At 37.8% G+C, this 16,361-nt stretch overlaps 1 protein-coding gene across 1 annotated transcript in view; it reads left to right on the forward strand.

The window, feature by feature from the left end:
• Positions 1-12,420, forward strand: part of LOC104911000 (DENN domain-containing protein 5A) — a 12,844-nt gene extending 424 nt beyond the window's left edge. Inside the window, exons 2-11 of the mRNA XM_019616058.2 lie at positions 630-767; positions 1,738-1,866; positions 3,023-3,144; positions 4,538-4,683; positions 5,152-5,270; positions 6,466-6,647; positions 7,448-7,530; positions 8,725-8,848; positions 9,858-10,026; positions 10,682-12,420. Of these exons, the coding sequence (XP_019471603.1) occupies positions 630-767; positions 1,738-1,866; positions 3,023-3,144; positions 4,538-4,683; positions 5,152-5,270; positions 6,466-6,647; positions 7,448-7,530; positions 8,725-8,848; positions 9,858-10,026; positions 10,682-10,865 (1,396 nt within the window). The 3' untranslated portion in view covers positions 10,866-12,420. The remainder of the gene's footprint in view (positions 1-629; positions 768-1,737; positions 1,867-3,022; positions 3,145-4,537; positions 4,684-5,151; positions 5,271-6,465; positions 6,648-7,447; positions 7,531-8,724; positions 8,849-9,857; positions 10,027-10,681) is intronic.
• Positions 12,421-16,361: the final 3,941 nt, after the last annotated feature.

Genomic DNA, 16,361 nt, shown 5'->3' on the forward strand with positions numbered 1-16,361 from the left:
TTTTTTTTTTTTTTATATCAGATGGAAGGTAGCCCAGTCTTATGATTTTTTACTATCAGGGAATCAAGTTTGGGGACTGTAATATGTGGCATGATTCTAGAGTGAAATTTGATAAGAGTAGTAATGTTGCTTAAAACACAAAATGTGCTAGTTTAAAAACCAGTGGTGTTACAGGAGTGTGCAGATTGGTTGAACGTACAGTTGTGGTATACGAAGTAAAATACATGGTTTGAACATGGTTATCAAATCCCAGCATTGCCTTTCAGTTTGACCATGTGGGAAGAAAATAAGGAAGTCTGTAGAAAATACTACTTGACTGGTATTTGTCTTAAGCCAGTTGGTGTCATACCGGTTTCAGCTGAATTGGATCTCATTAATGTGTTAATGCTCAGCACGTGCTGATCTGTGTAAGCATCTTTTCTAGATATCATATTCTCTTTTCATTAGTCATGGAAATATGCCATGGTATCTTTGCAAAGCTGTAAATCACCAAAAAGAAAAAATTGCAGTAGGGACCACTACTTATGAGTCTTGACTTTTAAAATTAAACAAGCAAAAACAAATGACAAAAAAACCTACCCCTTTCTACATGCAACTTGGTGTTAATTTAACTTTTTTGTATTGATTTAAGAATCTTTAGGTGAATTTCTACTAACAGGAGATTCTGTCCTTTTGGATCTAGGAATACTTCTTGATTCAGAAAGAAGAAAGTCGGATACCAGTCCAGGCATGTCACCTCTCAGAATCTCTTTGGTCCAGGATATGAGGTGAGTTTGAGTTATTAAAAACAGTGCAGACGGAAAAAACTCCAAGAAATGTGCATACATATGTTGTGCATAATGGAAAGGCCAATACACCAAAATAGGGAAATGTGGGTGGAAACCTGCTGAAACATTTTGAAAGTCTGTAGTGCAACCTTCTCACTGACTTCTACAAAAGCATGTTTCATATTGAGGAGACTTGACTTTGTTATAGCTACTAGTTTATAGAAGTATCCTGAATCAGTTTTTGTCCTTTCATAATATTTTGTATTGTTTTATTTCCATAGAGACGTGGGTGTAACGTACGTATTTTCCTAATCATTTCCAAGTTGAGTTGCATAGTTTTAAGCTAAATCTTGCTTCTTAGTGAAGAAAGCATTTTAAAAAACTTGTTTAATGTAAATAAAAAAAAAAAAGAATTTGTCTAACATTAGCTGTTGCAGTATGAATAAGCATGCATAACTGACTTCTGCTACATGTCCTTTTTTCAGCACATCAAAAAACAAGATGCAGAACTTCTAAATTTAGCTTGAAGAATTTTTTTCTTTGCCAAAATATTTTTTGTAGGAAGAAGTGAATTGAGGTTTTTCAAGGGTCTTGCTCGTCTTTTCAAAGCATACACTTTGTATGTTTTATGTTAGAAAAGCTGTTTTTGAGCATTGAAAGACAGTATTTAATTTTCCAAAGCACACTGATGTAAATATTGCAGTGATAAGGTCCTTAAGTCATGTGAGGCAATGGGAATGCTTTAGAATTTTGTTAATAGAGTACTGCATTGCAGTTTTTTCCTTTTGAGATTCTTTTCCAGCTAGATACGCAAAGAATTGAGCTATTGTTGAATATTAAGGTGACCACATTTCTTTTTCCAGTAGTTTGCCTAGTATTTTGCATTCTTGGCAAAATCCCTTTTTCAGCCTAGCTTGGTTCAAAAGAGCTTTGAAAATTCTGGGTAATGTTTTTTGTTTTCTTCTTTCAGGCATATCCAGAACATTAGTGAGATCAAAACAGATGTTGGCAAAGCCAGAGCCTGGGTTCGTCTCTCTATGGAAAAGAAGTTGCTCTCTAGGCATCTAAAACAGCTGCTTTCAGATCATGAACTCACAAAGTAAGATGGTTTGTCTTGGCTAAAGCTTTTAAAAATTAATCCTATTTTGTTGTTTCACTTTGCAAACCCTGAAACGCCTGTTCTTTCTGCTTAGCAGTGTGCAGAAAGAATGGCAAAGACCAGCCTTTTAAGTGTGTCTGTGTACTAGTGTATGAGCTATTTAGTCATGATGATGTAATATTGGGGTTCTTCAGCTACATAATCAGTTCTGTCAGCTGTAGACTTTCTGCAGCTTTGAGCTGAGAACTTGAAAAATTGCTGGAGGCTCAGGGCTTAATTCTAAACTCAACTACTTTGCTGAGTCAAGGTTTTATCTTGGTCCTCTTTCTGTAACTGTGGAGTATACCGCTTTGCTTTCCTTAGATTGATTGTCCTTTTTCACAGTGCATGACAGTGAGTAGTGATTTTCTTTTATGATTATTGACCAATACTATTATTATTTATTGACTGCATAATTAACAGAAATAGTGGTGGTTGTCACGTGCAAGCGAGCCACTTTAAAAAGTATTTTCCAATCAAAATTAGTGCTTGTAATTTCTTGTAAAATCTTGTCAAGGTTTCACAGTTGCAGGTCTTGCAGTTAATTCTCTAATTTGATTGAGTAGTATATATAATTTTGTTTCCATTTACAATGCATTTTTCTACATAGTCTCTTCTAGTGAGAGAAGGCTACAGAGGTACATCTTTTGATATTTCCTTGTAAAAGAATTGCAGTTCTCTGTCATGTTGCAGTCCTTGCAAAGAATTTGCAACACAGGATTGAGGGAATAGTAGGAGTTTAAGCCACCTCAGCATGCATATGCTTTTGGATCTGAGGAACAGTAAAGTTTAAAAGATTTTTGACTGTCTCATTGTTATTTTCCTAAAGGCAATTAAAAGGAGCATTAAATTCATCTTTCTTTTTTTTAAGTATACCCATAGACCTTGCTTTCAAGTGGAGTCAAGTAGTGTGAAACATTGGTCTGATGCACTTGGAGATTTCAGACTTAATGTCTGCATAGCTTGGCATATTGAATTCTGTTGTCCCTACAAGTATCATTTTTCATTTGTAATTGCTTGCACATTCCTCATAGTTTACCTAATAAATATGCATAACAGAAAAAATTTCACTACAAGAATCCTGTACTGTGACAGATGATTTGTTTTGCTTTGTCAGAAAACTCTACAAGCGTTACGCATTCCTCCGCTGTGATGATGAGAAAGAACAATTCTTGTATCATCTCCTGTCATTCAATGCTGTTGATTACTTTTGCTTTACCAATGTTTTTACAACAATCCGTAAGTATTTGCTTTCCCTGGTACTCTGATCTACAGATTTGCTTGAGTAGTTACTCAGATTTATAAACAATTCTGAGCAATGTTCTTTCATGTAGTTGTTGTATTTTCTTTCTGGTATCCGTGAAATCTGTTGCTGTTCCTGTAATGCTTTCTGCTGGGCAGTAGTGTTCTTTCATGTGTTGCCAAAGGCATTTATTTCTAACTTGGTAAGTATACGCTGAGGATTGCCCCAGAACTCTGCAATGCAGAACCTTGCTAATAAGGTAGTATAACAAAAAAATTTAGCAAGGCTTATAAAACAGAGGGTGGATCTATGTGAGAGCACCCTTCTGTCCCCATGGTAAGAGCTAGCCTTGTATATTTGTTACAGTACGTGTCTGTGTGTATGAAAGACAAAGCAAGCAGAGAGATAAGCAGAATAGTTCTTGATCTTGTGGGCAAGTGCTGGACAACGCTACAGTCTGGTCTGCTGGATGCTCTCCAGTTGTTTCTTTAAGACCATCAGCACAGCAAATTAAAAAACATCTTAATTCACTCTTTAATGCCACAAGCATCAAACTTGTAAGAAAATCTAACCACCAAGTGCTTTCTTGAGGACACTGACAGCTAAAGAAATGTTGAGGGAGAAATGTATTAAATACTTCAGCTGAAAAGCCCTAACTCTAATCCAGTTATGCACTGTAAAACAAAGGCAAGGCAAATGGCCAGGAAACGCATTGACTATTCAGGTAATTGGGTTTTGTTACAAAAATAGTTTGGTTAATAGGGAGCCACATATGAGATACTATGTGATTGAAGAGCACATGTATTTCCTTCTGTTTTCTTAGTCAAAGAAGAGGCTGTAACGTAGGCACTGGTAGACCAGGGGACCTGAAATTTTGGATGTGTGTGGTGAAGGGGAGAGAAACTATATTGATTTTTAAAATGAAAACATCTTCAAGTTAGCATAATTAAGAGCAATGTGGCACATAGAAACTTGCAGCATTATAACTTGGTTATTAGCTGGGTGGTAATTCATGTCAGTTGTACCATGCGCACGCGCGCACACACACACACTTTGGAGCTGGGCATTAAGTTGTTTGCTGAACTACAATGTAGTAGTAAATGGAAAATGATGTGGGACATTGTCCCATCCGTATTTCTTCTGTCATTTGATGGTGATTTGCTATCAGCTATACTTCTTGATCACTGTTATATGTATGTTTTCAATTGTCAATCAGTCTTTAGTGAGTGTTAGCATGATTAAATAGGAACTCTTACATTTTGTGTGTTTTGCTTTGTTTTTAATGTTTCAAGGCAGTGCAGCATTACCATATCTCTTTTTTATTCATTAGAGAGGTTCATAATTATCATTTTCCCACTTCAGAAGTGTTATTTTTTCTTGTGTTTGCAGTGATACCGTATCATATATTGATTGTTCCTAGCAAGAAACTTGGTGGCTCCATGTTTACAGCCAATCCTTGGATATGTATCTCAGGAGAACTGGGTGAAACAGGAGTCTTGCAGATTCCCAGGAATATATTAGAAATGACTTTTGAGGTATGTATTAAACAATATAAGAATGCTTTAAATGTTCTTTTTATTCAGTTCTTAACTCTCCCCTTGCTGTGTCATCTTAATGTACTTTTTGTATCTGTGGTCTGTGTGTGGTTAGTCACACATACCTCCTGTGCCTGTACATAGCAGATTTTATCTATAGATAATACCATGCTCAGAGAAAATGACTGACAATTCCTTACTGTATTGATAGATAAGATTTCTGAAAAGATGTCGTTTATCTGATACTTTCTGCTGATCAAAACAGTATTAAAAAACCAAACACAATGAAGCAACACTGAACAGAAACAAAGCAGCTGATCCTTAAAAAGCTCAGCATCAGTCATGCAGTCAGAAAAGGAGAGCTGTGTTTCTGATGGCACATCTCAGCATGTTCTCCAGTAGTTTACTTATCCAGCATACCGCTCTCTCCTTCTGTTTACTCTGACCAATTCTTTGTTTAATTTGCAGTGCCAGAACTTGGGAAAACTGACCACAGTGCAAATAGGACATGATAATTCAGGGCTGTATGCCAAGTGGCTAGTGGAGTATGTTATGGTCAGAAATGAAATAACAGGGCATACTTACAAGTAAGTATCATCCTGACATTTCCTGTTGGGTAAGTAGAATTTATGCAGGAAGGTGGTATAGACAGGCTTGTTTGCTTAGAAAGGTCTTATCTCCTGGGACTCCATCTACAGAAGCTGCTACCTGAAGACGTATAAAGGTCGTTTAGCTTCTGGCATTAAACAAATCATGACTCTTACAAAATTAAACAGAGTTTTCAGTTTGCACATGCTCTTGTCTACCCTCCAAGCATCGGTGGAGATGATGAGTTCACTGTTGTGCATCTTTAAAAGAACATGCCTTGAGCTCAAGGGAGAAATAGCAAGTTAGAGCTTGCTGCTTACCAAACATGGGTGGTGTTTTGAATTAAGGTTGAGCTTTCTAATTGTTAGAGAGGAAAACTTGAACACAAGCTGTAACGTAGTGGCTAATGAGTGTTTGCACAGTGAAAGTAAGGGAACAAGATTTAGAGTCGGAATTTAAACTCATTTGTCCTCATTTGTGTTAAGTGCAGCATGGTTTGACGCCTTGTCTTTTGTTTAGAGAAACTGTCAGGCTCATGTTGAGGAGAAACTAATGGATAGGTCCACTTAGTTCTTCATGAAAGCTTGTTTGTGATTAAATGGAGAGGCAAAATTATATTTTTGGATGCCATTCAGTTTTCTGCTTGGGCAAGTTAAACAGACATCAACACTGGTTCTCAGAAAGTGCTGATGAGCTAGTGAGCACAAGTGCTTTCTGGTGTCTGACTTGATATCTATCCCAATTTCAGTACATGTGTTGGTGATTTGGTATGTCAGTATACGTTGTTGGTTTCTTTTTTTGTAGCTTGCCTTCTGTGTTAAGTATTCAATAAAAGCATAGCTATATTTGCCACCCATCAGTACTTGGTAGTGGGTCTTTCATTTCTTCCCTCCACAGCCTCCAGGTCACGCACTGCATGTAAGACATGAGACAAATTCTGCCACTGTTTGCTTTGCAGGTTATCTAGTGCCAAAATTAAGATGAACATGGAGCAGAAAAACTGTTTTACTTTTGCTCCCCCTGCTGGCAAAAGCCAGATGAAATAATTTGTTCATTTGTTGTTAGATGAGTGAAGTATTTCTGATAACAATACTAGCAGAATTTGGATTTTGTGCAACTGCACTTGAAAGTCTTTGGCATGGAATTGAATCTGGATTTAAAGACTCAGTCCAAATATCTGCTCTTTGTTCTCAGGTTTCCCTGCGGAAGGTGGCTTGGAAAGGGAATGGATGATGGGAGCTTAGAGAGGGTCCTGGTGGGAGAGCTGCTGACATCCAACACTGAGATTGATGAGCGGCAGTGTCGAACCCCTCCTTTGCAGCAGTCACCAAGCATGATCAGAAGATTGGTCACTATATCACCAAACAATAAGCCAAGTAAGTGGTGGGGATTGCCTTGTAAGGTCCTGCATTGCTACTTGTGGAAAGCTGCTTGCAACAGAACTGGAGATTTTCTTCTTGGATGGGACCTGTGAAGCTCACTTAGCACAGATGATCTCCTGTGAGTCCGGCTAACTTCTGAGTTAGAACAGGTTGCTCAGGATTTGAGGCACTCAGATTCTTAAAGTCTTCAAGTCCAGGTGTCTCTGGACTCCTTCTCCAGTGCTTAGCTGCATTGCTGATAGTTTCTATTTTGTCCTTCCTTTGTGAAATGAGTATTATGGAAAAAATAGAAATTTGTTGTCATATACTTCATAGTCGAGAAAGCCTGTTAGTTGTTTCTATTAATGAATATCAGTTTTCTGTTGTTGTTCTGCTTTTATCTTTTTCCTAATAAGTTAGTTATTTTGCACCCAAGCATACTTGAATTTACAGAAAACTGTCACAGGATGTATTTCCAAGATGTCTGTGATCATAATCAAATATCATTTCCATTTTTCAGCTTTGGGCTCTGGTCTGAAAATTCACATAATACATAAATACCATTTCCATCCATTGTTGTGTTCAAACACCACAGTTATAATTTTGATATTAAAAAAGAAAAACACATCCAAATCTCCATTTCATCTTCCTCCACAGTAAAAGTAGAGTTGGATTTCCATTGCTAGTAAGCCAGCACCTTTTCACTAGGTTGCTTCATGTATCTTTTCTGTTTTGTGATATGCACGCATCCATCATGCACAGGTTCGATTTTGAAGTGTTTCTAAAGTGATTGGAAATATTCTTGTATTTTGCAGAGCTAAATACTGGTCAGATACAAGAAGCTATTGGTGAAGCTGTCAATGGCATTGTTAAGCATTTTCACAAGCCAGAGAAAGAGGTGAGGAGTTGTCATCTGTGTAGTGGCACTCTTGTCTGGAAACTCATACTAGTGTTTGAGAATATACAGTAGTAAAAAAAAATATAAATTGGATGAATAGCCATCTTTGTTTGAAAATTCCTTAAGTAGAGCAGAAATGAGATTCTGAGATGAAGTTGTTGGAATAGCGTGACATCAGTTATGTAATTTTTGCTGCTATCTGGAACATTCTGTTAATTAAATGTGATATTCTGCCTAGGATTCTCGCTTGTACCACTGTCAGGAATGTTGAGTTCTGTCTAGATTAAATGACATTTTTTCATCCGCATTGATTGCTAAGAAGGTTTTTTTATGTCTCTCTTGCATTATCTTGGCTACTTATAACATGAAAAGCCATGGGCTGTTTAGAGCAAACCAAAACAAAAAATGACCAAAAAAACCCCAGAAATGCTTTCAAAGACTTCACGCTTTTAAGTTGTCTGTGTAATTACTTCAGCTGGCACAGCGGATGTTTCTGGATATAAGCTTAAAAAATGTGCCTTTGTAGAAGAGTCAAATTCTATCTTTTCTGAGAAGTAGCAGTACAGTGCTGGCTACCATATACGTATCCCTTGGAGGTAATTAATATTTGCATGTGAATCGTTCCATTCGTTCTGTGCCTACCTTTCCAAAGTTCTGCTAGCACAGCAAATTCATATTCAGTTCAAATTGAATATTGTATTAACACAGTAATCCCAAGTGAATCATGCATTGGCAATCAATTTACCATGATGTTCTAAAGGAGAATTATTATTTTCCTAAGGTTTAAAAATTGCTTTAATTGCTGCTTTTCTTGAAAATCTGAAGCACCTGTTACAATGGACTGGTGATCTTCATTGCTTAGCAAAAGAGGAAAACATTTCCTTAATTTCCTGTATACCAGTTACTGTAGGTACTGTAGGTAAAACTTGCACATTGATCTTCATCTTGACCTTTTTGCATTTTCATTTGAATATGGTGAGACCTTGAGATGGCTGTCTTTGTTCTTGAGAAGTTCAGTATATTTTGGAAAGCTGAGGACTTGTGAGAAATGAGCCATCCTGTCTGGGGTTGTTGTTTGACAGTGTACTGTATCTTTGAGTGTCTATTTATTTAAAACCTGGATTAATAAACGCATGTAATCCTTCTGTCTCTAATCTGCCAAACTGAGTTAAGTGCTTTGTATGTGCTTGGCAGAGAGGCAGTCTGACACTCTTGCTGTGTGGAGAAAGTGGACTTGTTTCAGCTCTTGAGCAAGTATTTCAACATGGATTTAAATCACCCAGGCTCTTCAAAAACGTCTTTATTTGGGACTTCTTAGGTAAGTGTGAGGAAAATATATCAGAATCTGTTTATGTCTTTGAAACATACACATGTGTATTCCTTATCACTGCCACTTTGTCTCAGCTGGTGTGAACAGCATACTTGTCAGAGGCATCTCTGCAGCTGAATTGCTGTAAGAGCTCTTATGTCATTGTATTGTTGAAAGAAGAAAGCATCTGTTTTCTGCCAGAGTTGACAGTGTATTTGCACTGTGATGGGCATCTGTCTTACTAGTACTGGTAGTGTAAAACAAGATTCCCTTGTGTGGATGTTTTCAGTGAAATGGGGAATTGGCATATGGTCAGACAATACAGCATTGCTAAAGCAATAAATCACACTTTTAAGAGATTGAGTCATCTTATAAAGCACAAGACATCATTCTTGTGCTATTGGTTCTACTGGATGTTGCAATAAGGGGTTTATAAGCATACACATTTTTTTAAACAGAGGTCTAATTCCTTTGCCATAGGGCTGAATCAGTCAACTGAATATGCAGAAAAGGAGTTGCTTTAAATAATATTTTTGTGTTTTGCATAGGTATTTTAACATCAGTCTTCCCCTTGTATCGTTACTGCAGCTTCTCAAAATTCAGTAGATACTAGAACCATGTTAGTACTGTTCAGGGAAAGGGAAGTGGAATTCCAGTTTTACACACGAGGAACACAGAACCAAATCACACAGAAAAAAAAGAAACAACCAACAATGCTTGGACGTAATCACCCAGGAAATTCAAGGACAAGCTTTGAATTTAAGCCTTTGAGCTTGAATTGTACCCTCCATGACCCTAATATTTGTGCTGATTTGCTACCTCTCAGACGTGGGCATTGGGCAGTATTCTGGATATGTAAGCAAGCTTATGGGGAAAGCATTATACAGTGAGGTATTTTTAAATGTGATCATCTAAATGTGAAGGTCATGTGCCTGATTACTTTATTCCAAGCACTGGAGCTATTTTAGGATACCGTATATGCTGATGATACTCATTATCTCCCACCATTCTTTTTAAGAAAAAGCACAAACGTATTATGAGACCCTTGAACAGAATGAAATGGTCCCGGAAGAGAACTGGCAGACAAGGGCCAGGAATTTCTGTCGCTTTATCACTGCTATCAACAACACTCCTAGAAACATTGGGAAGGATGGCAAGTTTCAGATGCTGGTGTGTCTTGGAGCCAGGTATGAAGAAACTTTTTCAAAATAATATTTTAATAAAATGAAAAAATATATTGTATATTAGTAAGGTAAAGCCACATAAGTGCTGGGTTTTGCGTTTTATTTATTACTTAAAGTACTTTGTAACCAAAGAAGAGTCAACTATACCCTGAATTCCTATGAATGTGAAGTACAGGAAATCATAGGTACGCAGATGAATATCGAAGAGCTGGGCAACTGAGACATGAGAGAAGGGCAGCAGGCCAGTGTGAGTAGCCTGCCTCTCCTAGCTGGCAAGGTTGGAAGATAAAAGTAGGAAACCATGAGTCAGTGGGGCTTCTTCAGTTCCTGGCTGGGTGAATTTTCCCAGCTTATTAAAAGGCAGTGGAGCAGGCCAATGACACTGGGCTTGCCTGGGACTTCCAGATTGCTGGGAAGTGTATCTTTTGATACAAGGAGTGGAAAGCCTGGAAATGCTTCTGCTTGTTTAAGTAGGATGTCCCCTACTTAAACAAGTGCCAGGCGGTTACTCCCCCCTTCTCTACCTTATAATAATACGTGGAGAAAGTGGTAAATCTATTTGGAAGGCAAGGAACAACAACAACAAAAACATTTCATAAAAATGAGAAATTAACTTTGCTTTATTTTTATTTCTGTTTCTATATGGCTGCTTTGTCAGAGACCATCTTTTGCATCATTGGATCGCCCTGCTCGCAGACTGCCCGATCACAGCACAGATGTATGAAGACATAGCACTGATTAAAGATCATACTCTAGTGAATTCTTTGATTCGTGTGCTGCAGACCTTGCAGGAGTTCAACATTACGCTGGAGGCGTCTCTTGTCAAAGGAATTGATATTTGACCTCTTGTTCCACAAAAAACAACAAGAACTGTTCAAAACACCACCACCAACAACAAAAAAAAGCAACAAGGAGTGGATCTAATTAGTATGCAAAAGTTCTGTCTGCCAGTACATTGTATCGTGAACTTGTTTCTGGTCCTAAAATGCAAGTTGGACTTTTCTTGAAAGAAACTCCAAAAATAGTACAGGCAAATGGATAGAAGCTGTAAACTCAATGTAAAAAAGAGGATTTTGGTATAAATCTATTTTAGAGTTTATTTGCTGATTTGCTTTTTACACACTTTCATGTGAAAGAGATAGAGATGAGTATTGTGCAGCTTATTTTAAAGCTGCAGTATTTCCTTGCCATAGAAAAGGTGCAGTGAGCCTTTCAGCATTCTGTGAACTTGCCTTCAGATATGCTGTATGTCATAGAGCCCAATGTATACACTCCATTTCTGCTGAGGAGGTCATTCTATAGTTTTTAAACTAATATTTTATATATTAACATTATTACCAGTGTTTGATTTTTAACGTGTTGGGTCACTGTTCTGCTGCAAGGGAACTACAAATTCTCATGTGTGCTTTTTAATAGCTCTAAAGCACTGACTTGTCAACAGATCACATTTTCCTTTATTTTTGTTATCAGTATTATTTTTAGAGAATTCCAGGAGACTGAACCATGAAATGTGCAGAGATTGAAGTAATATTTTTCATACTGGTACACAATTGCACAGAAGAAGTTTAGCGTGTTTTTAACTGATGTTTTTTATTTATTTAACCTATTGTTGTGTTGTAAGTTTGTCTTAAAAAAATATATATATATCTATGATACAACTGGTTTTATTATGTTGCAATTCAGAATTTACAGTGCAGCCCACTTAAATAAAAACCTGGAATACGTGTTTATGGTGCAAAAAATCTTTCCACTTGAACCAGCCTTTTGAAGTTTGGTATGTAGTTGCTGCTGGTAATTCTCTTAACTGCTAATAAAGAGGGACGTGAGTTTCATGAAGGCTAGATGATTAAAGAAAGATGCTCATAGCCCTGCAAAATAATAACCACGATCCTTTTAAGAAATCAAGATGTACTAATTCGTCTAAAAAGACAGAGTAGTATGTTCTTTCTTTCTCTGTAGTATGGATGTGTCTTGTCACCTCAGCTTCATTTGGGATGCTTTTGTTTTTAGCAGAAAGACTTAGTCCAATTCTGTGATAAAAAAAACATTTTGAAGGTTTAATTTATTGAAGAGCTGGAAATTGGCAATGCCTAAAGGCAGCGCTGTTCATTTGAATCCTCTGATAAAAATCTCTTTGAAGTGAGTATGTGAATTAACAGGCTGATTTATCAGCACCACAAATTACTGCACAGAAATTCAGGGCTATGTATTTAAGAGGTCTCCACTGTATAAACTCCTTTCAGTATTGTCTTTTTCTGGAGAAGCAGAGTCCAAGTTTTTTGGATCATACATTGTTGTAGTAGCTTTTCTTTACCTTCAGATTAGTGACATCTTGTCTTAGTTTTATTTCCATAATTTATAAGCATAGCAGATATATTAAATGTTTGAGTATTTTTACTTTTGTCCTATTTATTTCATTATCAAATGGAGATGTAACTTTATCACTACTCTTTTTTTTTTTTTTAAATCAGAGCAGAGTTCTGCTTTGATTTAATGATAGCATTAGAAAGATGCAAGGGCAATATCCAAGCCATTCCTCAGGCTGGCTGGGTGTGAATTCTTTCAGCCTGGGGCTTGCAGCAGCATTTCACACAAGTATTTTGTGTATGTGTTTTTTCAGTCTTGGAAGGGCAAAAATATAACAAGTACTTTATTCTGAGAATTTCATGTATTCAACTTAGTATTTTGGGAGAATCTTTCTATACTCGCCCCACATTGCTTATTTATATAGTAAAGTAGTATAAAACAAAACAAAAAAACAAAGCCCTACAATGCTTTCAGCTCTATTTATCATGATTTTACTAGGCCTGTATATTTCACAGTGAATTTGTCTGTAAGAAAAAGGGTTGGATTAACCATTTTGATTGTATCATGTTAGTTGATCCTGTTAAAACCATATCTTAGAGCAAAGTGTGGATTAATTTTATCTTACATGAGGTAGTTAACCTTGAACTAACGTTTTTATTTCTTTATTTGCTTGCATTTGTTCATCTAATGTGGGACACTGGCCTAATGGCTTGCTTTGATGTGGGTCTTTCTGGCCTCATTACAACAGTGAAATACCTAGAATGGACACAGGTCAGGGTTTGCTGGTTCCCAAGTGGTGGGCATTCTTTGTACGGCACATGGGGCTGAAACGGTGCACCAGTGACAGTTTCCTGCGTGCGAAATGTTCAGATGAAAGAGATCATCTTCCTGTCTCCTCAATTTATTTTCAAAAGGGAGACCATTGTATGATATATCCTTCCTCGTGAGGGTGAATAGTCTAATCCCATTAAGATACAAAGCACTTTTTGCTGTAATCTTTAGTGGATGCCAAGGAAGACAGAAATGTTGAATATAGCCTAATGGTAGCCTGGGTTCAAGTTTTGGGAAGAGAGTTGGCTGGCATCTCTGCAGCGTGCAGTTCAGTCTGTAGTCACAGCCATAATCCTTATTGCTCTTCATTGTTTGCCCCAAGCAAACCTGCTCTCATTGACGTAGCATCAGCCCTACAGAATTATGTTTGGATCCAGCATTTGTTCCTTCCGTGCCATTTTGCTGAATTGGATAACGTTTATATAGAACAAATGGTATAGTCACAGTCTTCTACCCTTTAACTATGTAAAATCCATCTCCCTCTCTAAAAGTAGCATTGCAGTTTTTTATTTTTATTTTTATTTTGGCTCAGAAATGAGCTGTAGTGTAATGTAACTAATTATTTGCTGTTACTGTTGTCATGAGAATTCAGGCTTGGTAGGTGTGAGTTAATGAGGCTATGCTGATCACTATTGCAGTTATTGGAAAAAAGATAATGTTTTTTAACTCAGCACTGAGAGTCACATTAGCACACACACATTCTATAGATACAGAAATATAATGATAAAAAGTAGTTCCTATTGAAGTAAATGCATAGTGCTACATTGGCCAAACGTTTGCAGGCTGATACCTGATTTGAGGAAAAAACAGGCTATCTCCTATAAATTATTTGTTTGATTAATGCTATCAGAGTTAATGTGATACTTTATACAAAGATAAAATGCAAATTAATAAAGACTTGTTTGAAATACAGAAAGTTTATACAAAAAGCACCTTTATCTGCTGTAAAATTAACCATCTGTGGTTAAAAATGTATTCATGAACTGAACATTTTTTCCATTTTGAAAACTCAAATTGTTAAAATGGGACCTGCTGGCTGTGGAAGATCCATATTTTGATGTTTCTGGATTCACGAACATGTTAAGGTTTTGTTTCTGCAGTGAAATTCAGAGTTAACTTTTTCTGTATATTGTCAAAAGATTGTTGTCCATAGTGCAAGATGCTATAGGATACTTGAAAATACTTGAAGATACTGTAGATGTACTTCTCATCTTTGTAAATTATTTTATACCTTTAGATCGGCTGTTAGAAAAAGCATCAATACCTTATAAACCGTATATTTTACTAAGTGGGGAAATCGATGATTTCTTTTTTCTTTTTTAAATGGTGGGTGTTGAAGTTTACATTATGATGGCAAAACCAGGTACTGTTTTCCTTTTTTATTTTTCCTGTGACATTTGAATCCATTGGACATTAAATGTGAATTGGACATACACAACAGTTTTACAGTTGCTGAATTGCAATAAAATTTCTCTTCTAACATGAGAAATAGCATTAATGTGCTATTTTCAAAAGCCTCTTAATGTACTGTACCTAATCATTTCTTTTTGCCTGAATGAAGGTATGGATGCCATTTGGATGTCTCATTTAAGGTGAAGTTCATTAGAAGCCCAACTTTCATTATCTTCAGTTCATGCTGTAGCAACTAAGTACATGATAGTATATTCTTTTTGTTGTTGTTCTTCTGTTTTGTACTGTTTTGTATTTGATCTGTTCAGCCAAATGGAGCCTGCTTCCTCCCTGCACCGGTGCAGCATTCTTGCAATTAGCTGTCACTCAGACACATCCATTGGGAAAGAAATGCCTACTAAGTAATTGGGGAACAGGGAAGACAGGGACAGAGGGACTAATGTAGATCTTTGGGAGAGCGTCTGTGAATACGTACACATACAGGCACTGCTGTGTAGGCTTTTCCCCTACCTTAGAATAAGTTCTGATCCTGATATTCAACCAAGCTTGGTGGAGGTCTCAGAATTTTAAGTTCTGAAAAAAAAGTCAGTCTCCTGTATGTACCATGTGCTCAATCTTTCTATGTGAGGATACATAAAGAAAAGCAAAAATTGTTGGAGATGGTACTATCTGATGCTTCAACAAGGTTAAGTGAGGAACATAGCACTGTCCTCAATCTCTGAGATCTCTGATCACTGCTGCATCTGTTGCAGAAGTGTGCCCAAGCGTAACTGCCCATGCTGCCTGTTTCCTGTCTTTTTCACTCCATTTCTTCCTAGGATAAGATCTAACATGGCAGTCCCAGGGCTGGAATTCCTGGGTAAAGGGGGTGTGCTGAGGCAGAGGCAAAAGCACGATCCCTTTTCTTTCATTTGCTTCTTAGCATGATTTGAAGCACATACTAGTGGAGTCCTCTGTAATCTGTGTTCATTAGATAGTGCTCACCTTATCTCGCCTAAAAACCGGTTCTGCATGTCTTACTGTATATTAGATCTAGTTTCTAGGTTTTGAGTGGACCAGTAAACAAGTAGGAGAGGAACTCATTTGTTGTTATGCCTACGGACTGGAAGCTTTATGTGCCAGTTAAATGAGAAGCACAGAGAGCAAAGTTAGCTTTACCCACCTTCATCTCCTGCTTCACCCAAAACGTGCTTTCCAGGACGTCCCGCTTCTGCAGGGGCTGGACAAGATGGCACCCACGGCCCTCAGCCTGCCAGTTCCTCCCCAGAGCCTGTCTCTGAGGTAGGCTGTGTGTAGGCCCCCTCTCACTGGTAACCTGCACAGCCCAATGCTGATTGCTGGAGCTGTGTTATTGCTGTAGATCTCCACAACATGATCAGTAGCTCATAAAGACCCCTGGGTGCGTGAAAATATCTTCATCAATGACCTTGATGAGGGGATAGTGGCCACCATCAGCAAGTTTGCTGATTATACGAAGTTGGGAGGATTGGCTGACACGCCTGAAGGCTGTGCTGCCATTCAGCGAGACCTGGACAGGCTGGAGAGCTGGGCAGTAAGAAACCGGATGAGTTTCAACAAAAGCAAGTGTAGGGTCTTACACCTAGGGAGGAATAATTGCATGCACCAATACAGGCTCGGGGATGAGCTGCTGGAGAGGAGCTCTGCAGAGAGGGACCCGGGCGTCCTGGTGGACGACAGGTTGGCCATGAGCCAGCAGTGTGCCCTCGTGGCAAAAAAGGCCAACGGCATTCTGGGGTGCATTAAGAAGAGCGTGTCCAGCAGGTCGAGGG

This window comes from Meleagris gallopavo, chromosome 5, assembly GCF_000146605.3.
Source record: "Meleagris gallopavo isolate NT-WF06-2002-E0010 breed Aviagen turkey brand Nicholas breeding stock chromosome 5, Turkey_5.1, whole genome shotgun sequence".
Taxonomy (NCBI): domain Eukaryota; kingdom Metazoa; phylum Chordata; class Aves; order Galliformes; family Phasianidae; genus Meleagris; species Meleagris gallopavo.